This window comes from Aegilops tauschii, chromosome 3, assembly GCF_002575655.3.
Source record: "Aegilops tauschii subsp. strangulata cultivar AL8/78 chromosome 3, Aet v6.0, whole genome shotgun sequence".
Taxonomy (NCBI): Eukaryota; Viridiplantae; Streptophyta; class Magnoliopsida; order Poales; family Poaceae; genus Aegilops; species Aegilops tauschii.
The window spans coordinates 529,117,411-529,138,119 of NC_053037.3; the positions used below are offsets into that span (position 1 = coordinate 529,117,411).

The following is a 20,709-nucleotide window of genomic DNA, read 5'->3' on the forward strand; positions in this document are numbered from 1 at the left end:
TATATTTCGGCATGCTAATGGCCCGTTGGCTCGTTTCCATTATTGCGTCCGAATCAAGTTTTCAGCCTGTTAACGACTCGTCAACCAATTGGGCCTACCTTACATTTGCGCCTGCAGTGTGGCTGCAGTGTGGGTCGGGACCAACTAGTTGACGAGCGCTCCTTCGGGAGTCTCGCAACGATCACTTGCGGATGGGCGGAGAGCGCGCCACTTGGCGCACTCTCAGCCGCCGTAACGTGTCGCGCTCTGGGCGCTCCCTTCAGATTTTGTATTTTTTTCCACACACGTTTTTGGCTTTTAAATGATTTTTTCTGATTTTTTTGACATTTTGGTTTTTCACCGGTCTTCCTTAGCTTTTGGACAAAAAAAATGTCCCCAATTTTTTTCCTTGAGAAAACACGTTTTTTCTTTCGTGAAAGACACGGTTTTGCTTTCGGGAGAGGCATGGCCGTGCCTCTCGGAAACGGGAAAAAACATGTTTTATGTTTTTGTCTTCCGCGAGAGACACGGTTTTCCTTCCACCAGAGGCACGGTTGTGCTTTCGCGAGAGGCACGGCCGTGCCTCTCGGAAATGGGAAAAAACGCGTTTTCTATTTTTTTTTCTTTCATGAGAGGCACGGTTTTGCTTCCATCAAAGGCATGGTTGTGCTTTCGCGAGAGGCACGGCCGTACCTCTCGAAAACAAAAAAAACATGTTTTCTATTTTTTTCCTTCCGCGAGAGGTACGATTGTTCTTTCATGAGAGGCACAGCCGTGCCGCTCGGAAACGAAAAAAAATCATGTCTGTTTTTTTCCTTTGGTGAGAGGCACGGTTTTGCTTCTGCGAGAGGCACGGCCGTGGCGCTTTCGAAAAGGAAAAAAAATCATGCTCCCGGTTTGATTTTTTGTATGGTTTTTTCATAATTTTTTTTATCAAAACCTATCAACATGAGATCTAGTTTTGAAGATCTCGACATAAGGAATCAAACGATAAAAATGATTTGAGATTTGGACGCACGGTTTAAGAGATAAAACGTTTTGAATAAACAGATTTACGAAAAAAGAGAAAACTCTCATGTTACGACAAGTGACGCACATGCATCGCGCCATTTGTCGTAACATGAAAAGGTGAAAGTGATCTTTGCAAGGAATACTTAGTGATTTCGGTGTGGGCCTCCTTCCTTTAACTATGGAGACTAGGTGCTTGGGTTATCTATCTAGCCAGCCCATTTGAGCGATAGCAACAACCAAGCGAGCGACAGGGAGTAAGCGAACAGAACAACCCTTCTGCATTCACAAGCCTTTTTTCCTTCCTTTTATTGTTACTTCTTATTTCACTTTAACTTTTGAATAATATTTAAGTATTTAAAAAAGTTACGACATATTTTAAAAAATTTAGCGTACTTTTAACAAATGGCCGCGCATCTTGAAAATGTTTATAAATTGATGGAATTTGAAACGGTGTTCATGTGTCTTAAAATGTTCATATTTTTTAATAAATATTAAGAAAATTTCCATGGGTTTTAAAATATTTTATGTAATTAAAAATTTCACATATTTTCAAAAATATCCATTCAATTTTTAAATGTTTACACTTCTTAGAAAAAAATCGCATTTGTTTTAAAAACCCTCATGCATTTGAGAGAAGGTTCACTCATTTTTCTCAAAATGTTCATACTTTTTGGAAAACACATTTCTAAAAGTGTTCATGTATTTCTGAAAACACATTCACACATTTTTTTTAAAATGCTCTAAAAATCGTTTGAGACTTTTAGGAAATGTTCATGTTTTTAAAATCATTTAATTTCTAGCAAGGGGTAAAAAGAAAAATGAGAAAAATGAATAAGAAGATTAAAAAGGAAAAATAAAAATAAAATAGAAGTGAAAACAGAAGAAAAGGAACATGAACCGCAAAAAGAAAAGCGCAAAGACAGTGCTATCAACATTACACCAGCAAAAACCGGAACTATCCATGAAGAATCACGCAAAATCAAACACATTATCGATGCTTGGGCCACGGTCCATGCCCCGAGCGACGCGGTTGCTCGCGCGCTACTCGCCGATATGAGCAAGAAATAACATTTGCTCCCATACCAAATACGGCCACAAATCAGTATGCTGCTCGTGTTTTTTTCTAGTAATACGTGTCTCATTAATAACATAAAGATTCAGTTACAAGCCATGTAAACATCAATATTACAGGACTGAAAAGATAGAATAATCCTATGTAAAAAACCAGCGCGTGGCCCTCTCCACTAAGGAAAAGGAGACAGATCACCTCTTCACCCGAGCTCGATGCGCCTCCATCGTTGATCAGCAGCTTTACGGACCTCCAAAGTAGTTTGTCTGATGCAAAACCATTGACATTGAAAGAATCAGACCGGGGCAACGTGTCCCCGGACACGCTATCGAACTCCAGAACTGACACCCCGCACGACTACGACGTCGGAGGAAACCAGAACTGTCAGCCTCCAACCACAAACTCAACACAAGATGCACCATCTTCCAGCTGTCAGCTGCTCGTGTTGACCATCCAAAAAAAGAAAAGAAAAGGTAGGACATAGAGGTACACAAGCCTTAATGTACATCGTCCTGACAACCCCGTAGAAAAAAAATATGTCTACTCGATCGACTTAAAATCACATTCCGACTAGGTAAACATAGCTGGGCGTGACAGAGCGCCGTCTCATATAGTGTTTTTTCAAAGGTAAAAGTTCTACAAACGTTTTTTTTTGGGCATCCGACCCTAAGGGTCAGTTTTTTTTTTGCTTAAAAAACAAGCCGCCTCCTCTTCAGCTTTTTTGATAAGCCGTCTTCCTTATTCATGGAGGCTTTTGAATTAGTTATGAAATTACTAATTTAGAAGTCTCAACAAATTTATGAGCGGCTTATTTTTTAAGCTGAGAAGAGGCAGCTTATTTTTTAAGCCACCCAAAAAAACTGGCCCTAAGTATGCATCGCTCCTACTTAGTTTTGAATTTAAGCAACAAAAACAATCGAATAAGCATAGTTAAACTAACGATGGTGCGCACTTGCACGGATGCGACGCCTCTGCCCCGAACATGCATGGGAGAGTCTAGAATGGATGAGAAGGCTGCGGATATAGTGGATCTCCATTAGAAATAGTGTACCCAGTACAATCATAAATGCTTCTATATTATAGTACGACATGACAGAATGTATATCTATAATCTACAATAAAATAAAGAGGAGGTTTTTTTAACACAGTACACACGCAAGCGCTCATATACACGCGCATACACTCGTCCATATGAACACATATGCACACCCTATCCCTATGAGCACCTCCGAAAGACCGAGCCGACATATCATCTTCAAATTTACGAAGTCACCGTAAGCACCTCGTTGTCGAGGGGAACGTCTCCTCTCACTGAATGCGCATCGCCGGAAATGCTGAAATAAATTCAGAAATAAATGCGAGCACCAGGACTTGAACCCTGATGAGATGGGGATACCACATTCCCTCTAACCATCCAACCAAAAATTGGTTCGCAATAAAGAGGAGGTTGCATGGTCGACAACACTCGGATTCGCCAGATCAAATTCATCAAACGATTTACATTCAAAATTGTCCGTACGCTGCATAATGCTATAGATAGATACAGATATATCGAGTCAAGCTTTGAACCGAAGAAGGATCATCCTGGTCAGGCGGGGAGCGTGCCGCAGCCCTAACCCTGACCAGACCACGACCGAACCGACCCAAAACACCATTCATCGCACGCAAGCAACGGCGGTTTCGCCCCCTCGCTCCCCATTAATTGCGCCCCCATCCCTCCCTTCCCCTGCTCCGCCCTATCTCTCCCCATCTCTCTCTTCCTCTGCTTCGTCTCGCCCCAAGACTCTCCCCCACCTCCCTCCGTGTCCCTCAAGATTTCCCTCCCACCCGCGCCATATACACGCGGCCCCGACCCGAGCCATTCCAACGCCTGCCGCAGGGGTGGCATGCGCGCCACGTTCCTTGGGACTCGCCGGCCGGCCTTGAATTGATGGATCGTCGGGCGCCTCCCCCTCCTCTTTCCTCCTTCTCCGGCGCCTCGAACCCCCGCTGCCGCTTCGATGCGGCGTGGAGGGCGCTCGGGCGCCGCGGCGCCGCGGCCGCGGCGGCCCTCGGGCGGGCGCTCGGCGCGCTGCTCGCCTTCGTCTTCGCCGTCGGTGCGTGCGTGCCCTGTTTTGGCTCCTTGCTCTTCCTTCTCGCTCAATGTTTTGTTACCTGTAGCATTGGCGTCTGATCACGAATTGAGTATTGGGTGGAGTGGAACGGCACCCTTGCCGGTCCAATTTTGGGTTCCTCTGCCATTCTTGCTTCCCGGCGGTCTGCTGGATTTGGCAGCAAAATTCAATCTTGTAGGCAGGAAATTTGGATCATTCTTTGCCACTTTGATCACGAGACATGCTAGGCTTATCTTTAAAACCTTCCGCTTCTCAATTCTATACAGGCAGGTTTAGGTCCATCACCGTGGCGTCCTCTGTTTTCGTCCTCTGTTTAATTGGCTGTTGTATTGCATATCTGCATTGCAATTGTTCCATTGAGTAGTTCATGTAGTGTGTAAATGATTGGTACAAATAACAATTTTATCTGAAAGTTCTCATCGTTGTAATCTTGTCTTTCAGTGGGTTCACTGGTCGGGATCTTCATCGGTGCCTTCATGGGGATGTCCACCGAAAGCGGCATGCTCCGGGGCGCCGGCGTGGGAGCGGTCTCCGGCGCGGTCTTTTCTATTGAGGCCGTTGAATCCTGCATCGAGATTTGGAGATCTAGCGAATCCGGAAAGTATAGCTTTCTCTTTGTGGTGAGTATGGAAGAATCATCTGTTGCCCTCTTTTCTTTATGTACTATCATCAAGAAAGGTGGAGGATCATTTTCGTGTACCTACCCAAGCACATACGTCACTACGATGCCGACTGGCAGGAATTATGAAATTTGCTAACTTAGGAAACCATGGAAACATTTGCTACAAGTAAATGTTTTCTCAAAAGGGAAACATATTGCATTTCATTAGTTTTTTTTTTTGAAATAACCACATCATTTATTTGCATTTCATTAGTTGTTGCACTATGTTATGGACATTTTTGTGTGAGAATAGGTGAGGCAGCAATTCATAAGCAGAATTGGGTTTTACTTGTTCTGATTTTGTGTTTGGGTCTTTCAGCTAGACATCATCTCTAGCCTCTTCAGTGGACGAATTGTTTGGGAGAAGGTCAGTCCAGCACTCCAGCGTGCAGTGCAAAGTCAGGTATATAGCTCTTCATACAAGCTGGTTGTAAATCCATAATGATTGATTGTGTGATATCTGTGCTCTCTAATGCCTAAAATGGTAGGATACCTAGTAACCGTGGCAGATTCTAGGAGAAACAAATCTTATATTCATCTAATATAAGTAAAAGAGTGAAACACTTTCAAACCTACAATTTATGATGTAGCAGATTCTTAGCATTAAAATGGTTAGGTACATGGAAAATAACATTCTCCCACTCTCCTGCAAAGGAAGTTTCTAGTCATAGGAATATCTAGAACTAGATTGTGGGGCTAGAGAGACCAAAGCATTAAATGTCTTGTTTTGGCGTCTAAAGTGTGAAATTCTTCAGATATGTATGGGTGTTATTATCTCAATAAAACAAATAAAAACTATACTATATAGCAGCATAGATGGTAAATACTCAAGATAAGTAATCTATGGTATTAAATTGAGAGAAAGAAACCGTTATCCAAGATTAAACTTGTGAGTGATCATTTCACACCATCTGCTATTTAGGACCATAGAATGTTTCCTTCAGTGTACATACTCTATCTGATTCAATGTTTTTCTACCGCAGATGAGTTTAATGAGTACACCTTTCATTGACAACAATGACCTTTTCGAAACCGGCTGCACGGGTGGTATGTCAAGAGCCCTGATCAACAAGATCCCAGCAATCAGGTTGAGCGCTGCAACCGATTCTGATCAGGAAACCAATAAGAGCTGCTGTTCTGTATGCCTTCAGGTTAGTTACTGTTCTTGACATGCATTATTCTCAGACTCCAACTAAATAGAAGCCAAGAAAAATAGTTCCTCGTGCTGATGACATGCTAAACTACTGACCAGGATTTCGGATCGCGGCAATTTGTGAGAGCCTTGCCTCAGTGCCAGCACATTTTCCACGTGCGATGCATCGACGACTGGCTTCAGAGGAACGCCTCCTGCCCACTGTGCAGGGGTGGTGTTCACATAGACCACCTGTGTTTATAGTCGAATACCCGTGCTCGCGTTCTATAATCGTGAAATAGTCTTGTATACATAGAGGTTTTCTTTCTTTCTTTCTTTTGCCAGTCTGTGGAGTGGGGCAACGTTTCCGGCTGCACGTGTTCTTGTCATAGCAATAACGTGATATGTGGATTATCTAAATGGAAATCACTAACAAGCTACAGAATTATGGACCATGTTTTTTCTCTGCTGATAGCTACTGATACTGACTTTGTAAAGGTGAATTCGCTTGCAATCTTGTCAAGTGCTGCAAGTAGTGAGTCTTATACAGTGCAACTGAAGGTTGGTGTTAATTGTACTGTGCCGCCATTGTTTGGTCAGACAGCAAGTGTTTCAAATCAACAGCTGCCTGCTTGCGTCGTTGATTTTTAACGCACATACTTCTTGCCCAAGGTTGTAGTTTGTGCTTTGCAAGTTACCCTTGTGTTCTTTTGAAATTTTCAAACTATTTTTTTGAAGGGGAACAACCTTATAAGTTAGTATAATACAAATGATTCATGGCAGAAATAGAAACGGATCTGCCTATGTTCCTTTTTTTGTTTGAACAAATAAGTCCTAAATGTCTCAACTTACCAAAATACTCTACAGCTAAAATGATGCTAGTGGAGCTCCATTTCACGACTCACCGGGAGAAATCCCTAGCTTCGGTGGTCGGGCGGCTACGTCGTATCCTTCTTTGAGGCATCGCCTTGGAGAGTCAGCATTTTGCAATTTGCACGGATCTCTTCGTCGTCGGGGACAATGGACGTCGGGGCGGCGGCTCCGGGTGGTTTCTGATTGTGCGTTGAGATGACGATCTCGGGAACAATGCGAGTGGCAGCTCTATGAGGTGGGGCTCTGGCTCGACATTGGTTGGGTGGCATTTTTGTTCCGCTTGGGCGGTAAGGATGTCGGCTCGGTCGATGCGCCTCAGAGGAGGCGGTCTGACTTTACGTCGGGGCGGCGGCCTCGGATATGGTGCGATGTTCGTGGTCTGCGAGCGGTTGCCCTGAGCAGCGTGGGCTGCGGGCAGCTGGGTTGTGCGGCGTTGCTGCTCGAGGGGAGTGGTGGTATGTCGGGGCGGCGGCCCGGAAGGCGGTGCCGGTTGATTGCGGTGGGCGCGACGGAGCGGTGGATGTCGGGGCGGCGGCCCCAAGAGAATCACTGTGGCGACCAGACTTTTGTGGCAACGATGATGGTGGGAGTGATGTTGGTGACGCGACAATGGTTGCGGTAGTCGGCTCTTCTCCGACGTGTCCACGGTTTTGCCTCGGTTTGCTTGTTGTTGTGGAGTTGAAGCTGCGGCGGCGAGGCCCTGTGGTGTACGATGACTGGCTGTAGGTGGCCCATTCGGCGATCTTTCGTGGCGCCAGCCGTGTCTGATTTTGTTCTTCTGAGTTCTCCGTTAGAGCCGGAGCTACGTTGTCTGGCCGCAGGTCGACTTGTCGTCGATTAGGGTGGGCTTTGCCCTGTGTGTTTCAGCCTATGGGAGTGGGCTTGGCCCTTGTTGTTCCGGTTTTTGTCTGGTTTTCCGTAATTAACTGGGCAATTCTCTTCTGCTTAATTAATAGATGAGGCAATCTTGACCTCCGTTTCGAAAAAAAAAGATACTAGTTGAAATAATGTGTTTGGGTAAATGTTTTGTTGTGCAATCGAGTATTAAAACGAGTCGGACCATGTTGCCCAATGAACATGAAGCTACTTAGTATTGGACCATTGGCCGGCTCCATATCCTTGAACATAACATAGGGGACAGCACGGACCAGGTCCGGGCCGGAGCGGTCTGGCCATTACCATCCTGATTGAAATGGGAAGAACTTCTTCATGATGTGACTGAGGGAAAAAAAACTGAGGCTGCTAGTTGCAATACATTTTGTGAGATAATACATGGTGGGAGCGGCGGCATTTTCCTTTCTTGGGAGCAAACGGAACCTCTCCATCATGCTGTTTATAGGGAGAAAAGTGACGTCCCTTCTCGCAGAAGATGCAACGCAACAGCGAAATTGATTGATGCTGCAAGATGGATACAGCCATCAAGGTTTTAATAACCATGTTTTATGGCTATTGATGGTAAGGTGACCAGTCGACATTGTCGTTACTTCGTGTCCAAGAGTTTAAACCATAAATCCTCTTATTCCATTCTCAATATGGACTACTAGTAGGACCCGGCTAGAATGTCTCACATACATAATTGCACACAGTACCCTACTCAGATGAGCCTCTTCTGGAGACTGGGCCGGCACATCATCTTGATATTGACGGAGTCACCATAGACACCTCCGTAATCGACGGGAACATACATAATTGTATTTCCGGTGTGAAAAATAAATGCATAATTGTTTCCTCAGTTCCAAGGTTTCCTTAAGATGCTCGCAAAGACGGAAACAAAAGATAGAGGGATTCAATGAACATGAGGGAGAGCTAGGTAAACACCAAAGCAAGAGAGCCACATAGCAGTGTGGTCTTGGTGCTCCAGGGAAAGGCGAATGAGAATGACACGCGGATCCTCCCGTGTCATTTCTCTAGATAAGCACACAACAAATCGATACACACCAGCGCCAAATCACACTAATCAAGAAGGAATTGAACTTGACAACGGTTGTTTGTGGCTAAAGTTAATGAGTTGTCTGGATACAAGAGGGATCAAGGATGAGAAGTCAGCAAGCATGGAGATGGGGAATCAGAAACAAGCAAAAGGAATGGGGAACTGAGTACATGGATATGAGAGAGAGAGAGAGACCCTATTACTTGCCTACCGAGCGCGTACCCCCCCACCCACCCCGACTATGTGTATTTGGGCCGGCCCATGAGCTATTTGCGGTTTAGCTGGTTTTTTTCCTTTCTTTTTTCCAATCTTGTTCTTTTCTCTCTTTTTTCATTTTCTTTTTATGTTTTCTTTTCTTTTCCTTTTTTTCATGTTTGTTTTTCTTTTTTTATTTCATTGTATTTTATTTCCATTTTTTAAATCATGAACATTTTATGAATTTTCAAATAATTTTTATAATCCTGAATATTTATCAAATTCCTGAACAATTTTGACGAATTCACGAACATTTAAAAAGTCAACATTTTTTAAATTCGCGAACAATTTGTTAAAATTGTGAACATTTTTAATGAAACCCGTGAATATTGTTTTTTAATCGATGAATATTTTCTAAAAATTGGGAAATAATTTTTAAAAGTCACAAACATTTTTTGTTTTGAAGTACATTTTTGAAATAGATGAACATTTTTTGAATCAGCAAATATTTTTCTAATTGATGAAAGTTTATGTAGTTCATTAACAATTTTTGAATTTTACGAACATTTTTTATTTTCCCAACATTTATTTTCAAAATCGTGAACATTTTTTTAAATCCATTTTTTTGAATCCTCGATCATTTTATGATTTCTTAAACATGTTTTTCTTCAAAATTCACATTTTTTAAAATTCCAAAAATTATTTATAGGTGTTGCGCCCCCTCCCAGCGTGCAGCGCGCCAAATAGGACCTACCCGCTCCGACAAAACATTGATTGTCCCGAAGCAATGTTTTGAAGGATTTTGCCTTCGAAGTTTCTCATGAAAAATTAGCCCACTTGAGTCATGAGTATAAATGAAATTTGTTTTTTCTTTAAGGAAATTAATGCACGTCATAGTCTAATTTCTATTACTATCGACGGAAATTCGGATCATTTTCTCGAGCCGTATGAGGAGAAAACCTCCTATACGTTTCTAGGGGGGGGGGGGGGTGTTTATCTACATCTATCCCAATAAGCTGTCTATCGAATCGTTGCAATTGATGTTCGATCTCGAAGAGAAGGAAGAGATCTTCAAAAAGTAGGTTTTTATGATCCGATAAAGAATACATGCTCATGTCGCAATCTCAACATGATAATTTCTGCATTGTAATCTCGGCAAGCAGTAAGATCCATCACATCATCCCTTGCGTCAGTTGCAGTAACCTCTATCGATAACGCAAGAACTGCCGGCAGATATCGATCCTAAGTCGTGTACCGAAGCTTGGTTGCCAAAATGGTCAATGGACAAAATACTCAAGACATGTCTATACCCTGGAGCACCATCTGCCTTTTTGTGAATATGCCACATGCAACAATGACCTCAGATCTCCACATATAAAATTCCTAAAGTGGTCAATTAAAGCAACTGAATCATGTTCTTTAACTTAATGGTGGTATAGTACCTAATCGGAGCAGCCTTTAGTGTTTGTTGGAACTTACATGTTGTAGATTCTGATGTGCTAACACGAGCAAGAGTGACCAATATCAAACTTTGCACAACTATACGATGAATCCCAAAGTCTAGTAGCAATACATGTTATCTGATAGTTCCCGAGTCAATAATGCTGCAGAAACTCAAATGCTTGAACAGTATAACATCTATCGACAAGTGACACAACTGCGGATGCTTGGCTCGCCCGACGCCCACCCACCTCCCGCCGCTGGCGATTTGTGCCTGGAAACGCCGCGGCCGTCGCCTGTTCGTCCATCCCCGACCCCACCACCTATCCCTGCCGCCAGCCGTGCCACCCTAGCCATAAAGGACTTGCTGATTATAGCCCGCTCTGCCGACTTTTTACTCAAAAAGGCTTTCGCCCCACTTTATAAATAAAGCAACCACCAAGCACAAAGTATCAAGGTAACAACAGAACACACCACACACGAACATAACGCCACTGCAGGCCCGGTCCAACACACACACAGACAAACAGACCCAAATTCAGTTGTGGGCACAACACAACAAGCCCAACACAAGCACACGACGATACAACACATAGACGGCAGTGGCGGTGGCAAGATGACGACGATCTAATCTGCCGACTTTGTCCGGCCGATTCGGAGGTTCGCTGGAGCTCCGGCAGCCATAATGGCTGCAGCAGCTTACAAACGCCTTCTGTGGTAGTTGTTGCCCGCTGCCGGAGCTAGTAGGGGCAGTCGTGCGACCACCGAACCCACCAAGCGGGCGGTTATTCGGTCGTTGCCGCCGGCGGTGCGTCACTGCAAAACGAGTCCTCTGGCAGCCGCGCGGCTGTCCAGAGGCAGCCGCCACCCACGCCAGACGGCCTTTGTGAGCACCATGAAGGTTCCGACCAGCCGCCGGCCAGTTTCTTCCACCCCGCATGCAACATGTTCGACAAAATTCCCCCAAGGAAAAAAATTATGCAAATTAGGAGTTTTTTTATCGGGCATGAAGATGTAGTTTGATGGTAATTTTCGTATTGTAGATGAGCTCGCGCGACTCCTCTTTCATGGACGATTCCTCATCAGATGAGGAATTTGATTTGGCCGAAGAAGAGGACATTGCTATGCTAGTGGCGATGCACAAGAGGAAGAAGCCGAAGCACGAAGGTTCCATGTTTGGCCGCGAGTTCAGCCGGAGAGAACGGATTGAGGCGCACAAGAGGTTGATGCACAACTATATTGGCACACCACCCGTTTTTCCAAAGAGGTACTTTTGTCGTCGGTTCAGGATGTCCAAGGATTTGTTCAACAACATTTGCGATTCCGTGAAGCAACATGATCGAGCCTTTCAGCAGAGGAGGAATTGTGCCGGTTTGCTTGGACAACACCGAGCAGAAGGTCACTGCCACTTTGCGCATGATGGCCTATGATGTGCCGGCAGACTACATTGATGACAATTTGGCAATGGCGGAGAGCACTTCTATCTTTTATGTCAAACAATTTGCAAAGACTATGGTAGAAGTGTTTGGTCCACAGCACGAGAGCATCCACTATACAGTGGCTGCGTCACTGCCGCCGTGTGGCTATTAGCCGTTTTTACATCATCTGTCGGAGTAGAAGGTTTAAATCTTCAAATATATATCTGTTGGAGTCGGGTCTTTTTTGAAGATGTAAAAAAATCTTTTGGTGATGTAAATTATACAACACCCACTTTTACATCTCTAAATATACATCATATATTAAAGATGTTCTTAGTGCTAGCTTGTAGGAGAATGACCAGTAGCTCACAAAATCGAGCTTCAGAATAACCGCCAATTATAGTAGGCTCAAAATAATGGTTCAAAGGCCACTAAGGTATACATTATCGAACTGGGAATTATCATAGAACTATATGGGAACAAGCATTATCATCCTCTTTTGTATAAGAACCGAGACACTGGTGTAAAACCGCTTTTATATTATGGGATGGAGGGAGTACTTGGGAGGTGGATAAGTGTGTATCTGCCTTCCTCGGTGCATCTGTGTGTACATGCAATTTAGAATCTCATCCCACAGAAGTCTTTCTCAAAAAAGGGCAGCTCATATGTATGATATAGAGAAATTTTTTGCAAGTGTTGAAGACAGAGTAGACTCCCTTTAATTCCACTCAAGTATGTAGATCCATCAGCTATAACTCCACAAGCTCCTCCCAGTTCTACTAATAGTTCATTCTGAAACTTGTCTCCTAGACATATCTGCAAACTTGTCTCCCCCTAAACGTCTACAGACGCAACCCCGGATGGCGTCAAACAATCCCTCAAATGACCCCCTTCCAATCACAACCCCCACTTTCAAATCCTTGAATTCATGCAAACACATGTGTGTCCATCATACACAAGAATATCATAGCAAATAACATTTGTTCATAGTGAAAAATACATATTTCAAACATAAAAATTATTCCGACTGCACAGTTCAAACATTAGATTCCTTGGTTTTCATTGTGAGTCTACATATGCTTCACAAGATCGCTGAATAGTTGCACGTGCACGTTTTGATCTCGAAGATTCGGATAGAGAGCATCTCCAGAAAGTTCACAATATGCTCGGCATCTTGTTCTGAGAGGCGGACATGTACTTCGGACATCTCAAAATCATGCGTTCGGACTACCCCTTCACCATCATTCTTGACAATCATGTTTTGCAAAATGACACAATGTCTCCGATTCCCATGTCATTAGCTCCTCGAACAATACCCCCAACGAGTTTGGAGCACTCTGAGTGCTCTCTCCACATCCTTCCTAGCTCCTTCTTACATTGTTGCAAAGTGGCATTGTTTATTGCCAGGGAGACCGAATATGATATTTGACAAACGCCGCCCACTGAGGATAGATCAGCAGTGCGCCATGCAATCCTACTATGAAAAAACCCATCATAGAACTTTGATTTGGGTTGAAACTAGTCCTTGTAGAGCAGGCATGCGTCATCAATCTTATCCCGATGTACTATTCTCGTCCCCTTGATCAAACCCTTGAAGTTTAACTTGATCCACCTACTGTACAAAACGGACATTCTCCCGCGAAGTGTCAGGGTTTTGAACGAAAACGCCGCCTTTCACACACAACTCAATTTTTTAAATCATTTCAACTTCAAACTTTTTATATGATTACTACACACGATCCAAAGCCCCATGCTCAAATTTGAGAACTTTTTGAGTTGGTCTACTATTTTCAAGGCATTAACTAATTTTCGACCACTAAAAAAAGCAGAACACTCTTCGGTACAAAATAGCGGGGGAAACGAGCTTCGAAAGAGATGAAACTTGGCATTATGTCTTCATTGGACCCATGTGGGGTGTGGTAAAAATTTGAGAGCGTTGCGGCAAAACTTGAGCCACCTCGTGTACAATGCTCCACTTTCTTCTCCATTACCTCTTGGATGCTCATCATCATCATGCACTCTTCATCGGACGAATCCGACTAATCGACAAACTCTTTCTGATTACGTTCATCAAACTCATTGTTCTGAAACTCCCATCTGACGAATCCATTATTTTACCTACAAAAGAATAAAATAACAATTTGGACATTTTCTCGAACAATAGAGGGCAAGGTGTATGACCGAAGGAGCAGGACGTATTGCATCTGCATCCAAGCTGGCGACTATGTCAGGGGCGACGAGGATGACGGGAGCGTTTTTGTGCCGGTGATGATGACGCTATGGGGTCGGGACGAAGACAGAGCTAGTGAAGGAGAGGCGCGGACGAGGCAGAAGAGAGGAGACGAAGAGGGCATGTCGGACTAGGTTAGAAACAATTTGAAGGGATTTTGGCATGATCTGTCTTGACGGACGTGTTCGGTGCGCCAGGGCTTCCTCATTTGCATCCCAGATATGGGCTGGTTTTGAGAGGTGTAGGACAATCCAAACATACCGTGCCGGTTTAAAGGGGACAATTGGGTCGCATTTTCAAGATCAAGTCGTCCGCCCAGAACGCATAGAGGTGATTTGAGGGGTCCGTCTACAGAAGCTGTAAGGCAGGGAGACAAAAAAATCCATGGACTACCAGACAACTTCTTCCGAAAAAGAAATGCTCCTGCCCACACATGCCAAACTACGTCTTATGATGAATTTAATTATAAATATTTGCCATACTACATGTACTTCCTTCGTATCAAAAATCTTGTTTTTCAAATGGATGTATCTAGCACTAAGTTGATGCTAGATATATCCATTTAAGGGACAAGCTTTTTCGGAGTAAATGTTTTTCACCACTAATTTGATTAAAGTTGATGAGGTTTGACTTAAAAAAAACTATAAGCACCGGTACGGAGTGAGTATTAGGCCCCGTGAGCTACGCGTGTACATACACGTCAAATATGGGAATCGTTTGGGAACGGCGCGCCGGCGGAAAGCTCGGCCGGACGCTCCCGCTCACACGCGCCTAATTGGTTGCGCCCACGCGGGCCCGAGGGAGGCCCACCCATTGACAGATTCGCCTTATCTCCTCCCACCTCTGTCTCGTCTTCCCCTTCCCAAATCTCTCTGCCCAGTGTTCGTCCCGCACACCTCGCGCTGCTCCTTTGCTACGGACGCCATGGCCGTCAGCAGGAGATCCTACAACAGGGGGCGCACGACGACGGGTGCTGCAACCAGCACTCGCCGGAGCTGGGAACGATGACCACCGGCGGCTGCAAAACGGGGGCACCCGTAGATGACTGGAGCGTAGACGTTGTATGGCACAGGCGGCGAGTCGATGTGCTTCAACCGGCATAACACAGGGCTACAACTGGCAAGAGTTTTTGCTGGGACCGGCGAGTTTTTTTGTTGCGTCAGAGAATGGCGGAAGCTGCTGCCATGAAAAAAGCTGGAACCGGCTATGTGAAAAGTTACAACCGGCAAACAAAAAAGCTTCAACCATTGTCATGGGGTACATCGGCGGTGACCACGAGCTACATCGGCGGTGACCACGAGCTGCGCATTTGCTGGAAGCGGCATCATGGGGTGCTGCAACCGGTGATAGCAGAAGCGTCCATGGCCATGGGAAAGTTGCAACTGCAACCGGGGGGAAAGCACGACCGGTGATCACAATTGCTACAACCGGTGACCGGGGTGGGCGAGAAGAAGATGCTACAATGATTTTTATGCTGGAAACGGTGATGAGAAAAGCTTCAACCGGCGATGAGAAAAGCTTCAACCATAGACTACGGAAGTTATGAACGGCGATGAAAAGCTACAACTGTCGGTGACAAAAGCTACAACCGGCGATGAAGAAAGCTTCAACCATTCATGTCCCAGCACTGACCTAACAATTTTTTTTGCTGTGACTAATGAGCTTTTTTTGCTGCATGTGTTTAATGGAGCAGGACGGTGACGAGCCATGGAGTACGTCCAGCGACTGCAGCGACGTGTGCCGCGAGCACGACGGCGGGTGCTGCGACCGGGGCGGCGTGGAGCAACGAGCTCGCCGACGACATAGTGCTAGCTCGGCGAGGGCCACGAAGCGCTACAACTGGATTCGGCGGCGCACGATGGAGCCTAAGAGTGTAGCGCCAATGAGCGCGCACTATGTGCTGGAAGCAGGGCGTTGGCGAAGTGCACGCCCGAGCCCAGATTTGCGGTGGTTTGACGAGGTCGCTAATTTTTTTTAAATAATACATTTTTTATTAATTTTCATAAATATTACGCTGGGTAAATTTTTTCATAAATACTCCAGTCGGCCTACAGCTGGTCGACTGGCCCCTGTCGGCCCACTATGGGCTGATTGGGTCCTGTCGGCCCACTGTGGGCCGACTGGAGCTAATTGGCTCGCTGTGGGCTAATTGTTTTTGCAAAAAAGTAGGCATAAAAAATATATGTTTAAAAAATGTTAATTATTAATAAAAAATGTTAAACGTGTATAAAAAATGTTCTTGATGTATACAAAAAATGTACAATATATATGCAAAAAAGTTGACTAAAAATATGTTTTAAAAAGTGTTAATCATGTATTTAAAAATTGTTAAATGTGTGTATAAAAAATGTTCCTTATCTATAAAAAAATATAGAATGTGTATGAAAAAAGTTGACACCAAAAAAATATGTTTGAAAAAAAATGTTAATCATGTATTTGAAAAAATGTTCCTTATAAATACAAAAGATATAGAATGTGTATGAAAAAAAGTTGACACCAAAAAATTATGTTTGAAAAAGATGTTAATCATGTATTTGAAAAAATGTTCAACGAGTACACAAAAATGTTTCATGTATTGGAATGAAAGGTTAAACGTGTATAATAAAATGTTCCAGCTCCGGATCCGGTATGGGAGCATCACGGACCTAAGCATGATTGGTTGCTCTTTTTGTATGGAACTGGAACATTTTTTTCAAACATATTTTTTTGGTGTCAACTTTTTTCATACACATTCTATATTTTTTGAATAGATAAGAAACATTTTTTATACACACATTTAACAATTTTTAATCATGTATTTGAAAAAATGTCAACTTTTCAAACATATTTTTTTGGTGTCAACTTTTTTTCATACACATTCTATATTTTTTTATAAATAAGGAACATTTTTTATACACACATTTAACAATTTTTAAATACATGCTTAACACTTTTTAAAACATATTTTTTATGTCAACTTTTTTCATATATATTGTACATTTTTTGTATACATCAGGAACATTTTTTATACACGTTTAACATTTTTTAATTACATGATTAACATTTTTTTAAACATATATTTTTTATGCCTACTTTTTTTGCAAAAACAATTAGCCCACAGCGAGCCAACTTCAGGACGCAATCAGCCCACAGTGGGCCGACAGGGGCCAGTCGGTCAATCGGCCTGCTGTGGGCCGACTAGGCGGCGGGCCGACGCTGTATTATTTTTGATTTTTTTTATCCAGCGTAATTTTTATGAGAATTAATAAAAAATGTATTATTTTAAAAAAATAGCGACGAGGTCGTGGGCCGTTTTTCCTTTTTTTTCTGCGAAGCAGTTGTATTATGAGGATGACGCCAGAATCGCATGGCCCACATGACTCGTATGGCACGGCTGGCAGGCGACCGGCCGAAACTTTCGGCCGGCGCGCCGGCGCCTATTACTCCCCGTCAAATATTGCCCCACGTTCAGCTGACCCGACTCTTCCACACTACCTGTTGCCACCTTCCTCACTCACCACCACCCCCCAAACGGCGCACCATTCCCGCGCCTTCCTTCCCCCGAACCCTAACCCTCAAACCTACCCAGCGCGATGCCCTCGTCCTCCTCGTCCCGCCGTCGTCGAGGCGGGCGCCGCGGACGACGCGGCCGCAATGCGCCGACGGCGCCGGCGGCCGCGGATGAAACGGAGACGAGGAACTGGGCGGAGCTGCCGCTGGACGCGATCTCGGCCGTCCTCCACAAGCTCGACCACGTGGACATCCTGATGGGGGCGGGCCAGGTGTGCCGCTCCTGGCGCGGCGCCGCCCGCGACGAGCCCGAGCTGTGGCGCCGCATCAACATACTAGGCCACGCCGACCTCGAGCACGAGCTCAACTTCCCCGGGATGGCGCAGGCCGCAGTCCGCCGCAGCGCCGGGAGGTGCGAGGCGTTCTGGGGCGAGTACACCGCCGACCACGACTTCCTCCTCTACCTCGCCGACCAGTGAGATTTTGAATCCCCACCCTCCCCTCTCCCCTGATTTTAAGGGCTTTCGTTTTGATTCGATTTGTTTCGCATTGGCTACATATCTCTGTTACCGTTGCCATTTGCTGCAATGTATGTTACCTTTGGGTCTTGTTTATTGTCTGCGGAAAAATTCGGTAGAAATTTGGGTCTGTAGGAAATAAGAATCATGCAATTTTATCGTGTAATGGAGAGTGGGGTTAGTGTAAACTAACAACAGCATGCTTGCAATTTGAAATACATCTTCGTAAAGATAGCTTTCTAGGTCTGTACTGAAGATACGGTGTGCATAAATCTGATGCTGATTGGTGATGATACAGCTGCTGCACACGAGGTGCTCACATGGGGATTTTTTTTAATAAAAGAGAGTTTCATCTCCGATTGCTAACATTAGAAACCATAGGTTCTTCAGATTACAGCGAATTTAAGTAGCAAAGGGTAAAAGGCAACAGTAACATGCTCATGAACCTATTCCTCTGTGCCAGCACTCAATCCCGTATTCAATAGGAATGCTGAGTTTCCATCCAACCAAACATTGATGTGTGTTTGCATCGTATGCATTGGTCTTATACAATTGGGAAGGCTTTTTTGGTTTGGTTCGAAACAGAAACAGTTGCCAGTTAACTTTTCAGGGCTTCTGGGCAGTTTCTAGGGAAGCAGTCAATTTGGCAATCATTTTAGTTCTGTTGATTCTTAAACAGAACGAACTCAGTTGAGTTCATATGCTAGAGTGCAGAATTTTTCCTAATATGCAACCTGCTGTTACAGGCGTCGACAAGTTCGCATCCCTGAAATGTTCACCGTCCCTTAAATCTAACAATTGATTCTGAAAGTTTCCAATCAGGATGATTCTGACACCGCCTCAAGTTTTATTCTGCTGAATTTCTCTTATCCCAACATTTAGCCACCCGCAGGTGATCGATGTACCCCGCAACACACACATGAACCCATTCCTCTGTGTCCACCTCTCATTTAAAAGGAATGTTGAGTTTTACATCCAACCAAAACATTGATGTTGTGTCGTCAGCCTATGCATGGTCTGGCATTGAACTCAGCCGGGTTCTTCACATCTTCGTTTCTTAATGCGATGTGGGAGGCTTCTTTGGATTGGTTCGAGAAAAAAATCATTTGGAAGTTAGCTTTTCAGGCTTCTGACCATTTCCTGGTGAAACTGTCGAATTGGCAATAATTTGAGTTTAATGATATGGTTAAACAGAAAAAACTCAGCTGAGTACATGTGCCAGAGTGCAGAATTTATCTTTATATGCAATCTGCAATTGCAGGCATCGGCAAGTTAGCATCCCTGAAATATTCTCTGTTAAACCTAGCAATTAATTATTAATTGAATTATACTAAATCCCTCTAAATTGTGTACCTATGATGCTATGCAATTATCTGAATTTATAAAATGTTCTATGCATGGACTGCGATTGGAGCCATGCAAGTCTTCCAAAACATTCACTCTAGCTGCCTATTTTATACAGCATGCTTATGCCTTTCCATACACACGGCATATTTATTGGTTATTGAGATCCAAGTGTTGTATTTGCAGGGCACCATCTCTTAAGAGCCTTCGCCTCATTTCTTGCTATGATGTTTTTGATGATGGACTCACAGAGGCGATAATGAAGTTCCCTTTGCTTGAGGAGCTCGAGCTTTCACTGTGTCCAAATGTGGATGACAGTGGTGTCTTTGGGGTTATCGGCAAAGCATGCCCACAGCTGAAACGCTTCAGACTGAGTAAGAATGTGTTCTTTGATTATGAAGCTGGTGACCAGGAAAAGGACGAGGAAGCCATGGGGATTGCGACTATGCACGAGCTACGCTCTTTGCAGCTGTTTAGCAATAGCCTCACCAACAAAGGGCTGACAGCCATCCTGGACAATTGCCACCACCTGGAGTCCCTTGACATCCGCCATTGTTTCAACGTCACCATGGACGATGCCCTGCGTGCAAAGTGTGCCAGGATAAGCACACTGAGGCTTCCGAATGACTCAACCGATGACTACGACTTCATTGTCAAGAGCCCTATTTGGAGGAATTCAGAGTCCTTTCTGGGTGATTATGTGGGATCTGATTCTGACTACGAGCTTGGCTCGGATGATTACGATGACTACTGCGATCCTTCACGCTACCTTGATGGTGTGTATGAGGACGAGCTTAATGATGAAGCGAGGATGATTCTCAGGGGCATGTGTATGCTTATTAAGTGAGCTCCATCGCGATGTTGCGATCGAAATGGCCGGATGTTCCTCATTTCTTTTGCTGAAGTATCTGCACTACGCTAGGCATGGTCTGTACTTTGCCGCTTCTGTCAGTGCCGTGGATCCGCTTCTGCGTTGACTTGCCCTAGAATATCGTAGGCTCTGTTTCGTGCTTTGTCCAGCCATCTTACTAGTTGCTAGTGAAACATGTGGTGTTTTGGGAGTCCTTTACCTTTTCAGTTTAGTTGAAGTCGCTGTGAAATATGCTCTGTAGTAAGCACCGATTTGCTTAGTTGTAAAGAAGAACTCAATATGTTTGATCGGTGCCTGTGCCTGTGGTGCATACCGCCCACGTTGCAGTTTCAGGACCTCGTAACTCTGTCAGGCGATTTTGGTCATCGCTCCGGTGACGTTTGCTGCAGCTCTGCCCCCGGAGGTTGGAGCTTCCCAGTTCTGATTGCCCTGGCA

At 44.4% G+C, this 20,709-nt stretch overlaps 2 protein-coding genes across 2 annotated transcripts; both read left to right on the forward strand.

Annotated features, from left to right (window-relative positions):
• The first annotated feature begins 3,788 nt into the window (after window positions 1–3,788).
• Window positions 3,789–6,538, forward strand: LOC109758113 (NEP1-interacting protein-like 1). Its single transcript, XM_020316956.4, has 5 exons — window positions 3,789–4,155; window positions 4,615–4,793; window positions 5,154–5,237; window positions 5,818–5,985; window positions 6,087–6,538. The coding sequence occupies exons 1-5, from the start codon at window positions 3,990–3,992 to the stop codon at window positions 6,228–6,230; spliced, it is 741 nt and encodes a 246-aa protein (XP_020172545.1). The 5' UTR covers window positions 3,789–3,989; the 3' UTR covers window positions 6,231–6,538.
• A 10,824-nt stretch (window positions 6,539–17,362) lies between these two features.
• On the forward strand, window positions 17,363–20,559 carry LOC109758108 (F-box protein SKIP19-like). The gene is made up of 2 exons (XM_020316951.4): window positions 17,363–18,016; window positions 19,590–20,559. Exons 1-2 carry the CDS (start codon window positions 17,625–17,627, stop codon window positions 20,248–20,250), a joined length of 1,053 nt encoding a protein of 350 aa, XP_020172540.1. The 5' UTR covers window positions 17,363–17,624; the 3' UTR covers window positions 20,251–20,559.
• The last annotated feature ends 150 nt before the right edge of the window (window positions 20,560–20,709 follow it).

What these genes read in the sequence shown, in the direction of transcription:
- LOC109758113 (XM_020316956.4), top strand. Translation starts at nt 3,990, where the DNA reads ATGGATCGTCGGGCGCCTCCCCCTCCTCTTTCCTCCTTCTCCGGCGCC. An exon ending in CGCCTTCGTCTTCGCCGTCG is followed by an intron (nt 4,156 to 4,614) that starts GTGCGTGCGTGC and finishes CTTGTCTTTCAG; the next exon opens with TGGGTTCACTGGTCGGGATC. An exon ending in AGTATAGCTTTCTCTTTGTG is followed by an intron (nt 4,794 to 5,153) that starts GTGAGTATGGAA and finishes TGGGTCTTTCAG; the next exon opens with CTAGACATCATCTCTAGCCT.
- LOC109758108 (XM_020316951.4), top strand. Translation starts at nt 17,625, where the DNA reads ATGCCCTCGTCCTCCTCGTCCCGCCGTCGTCGAGGCGGGCGCCGCGGA. An exon ending in CTCCTCTACCTCGCCGACCA is followed by an intron (nt 18,017 to 19,589) that starts GTGAGATTTTGA and finishes TTGTATTTGCAG; the next exon opens with GGCACCATCTCTTAAGAGCC.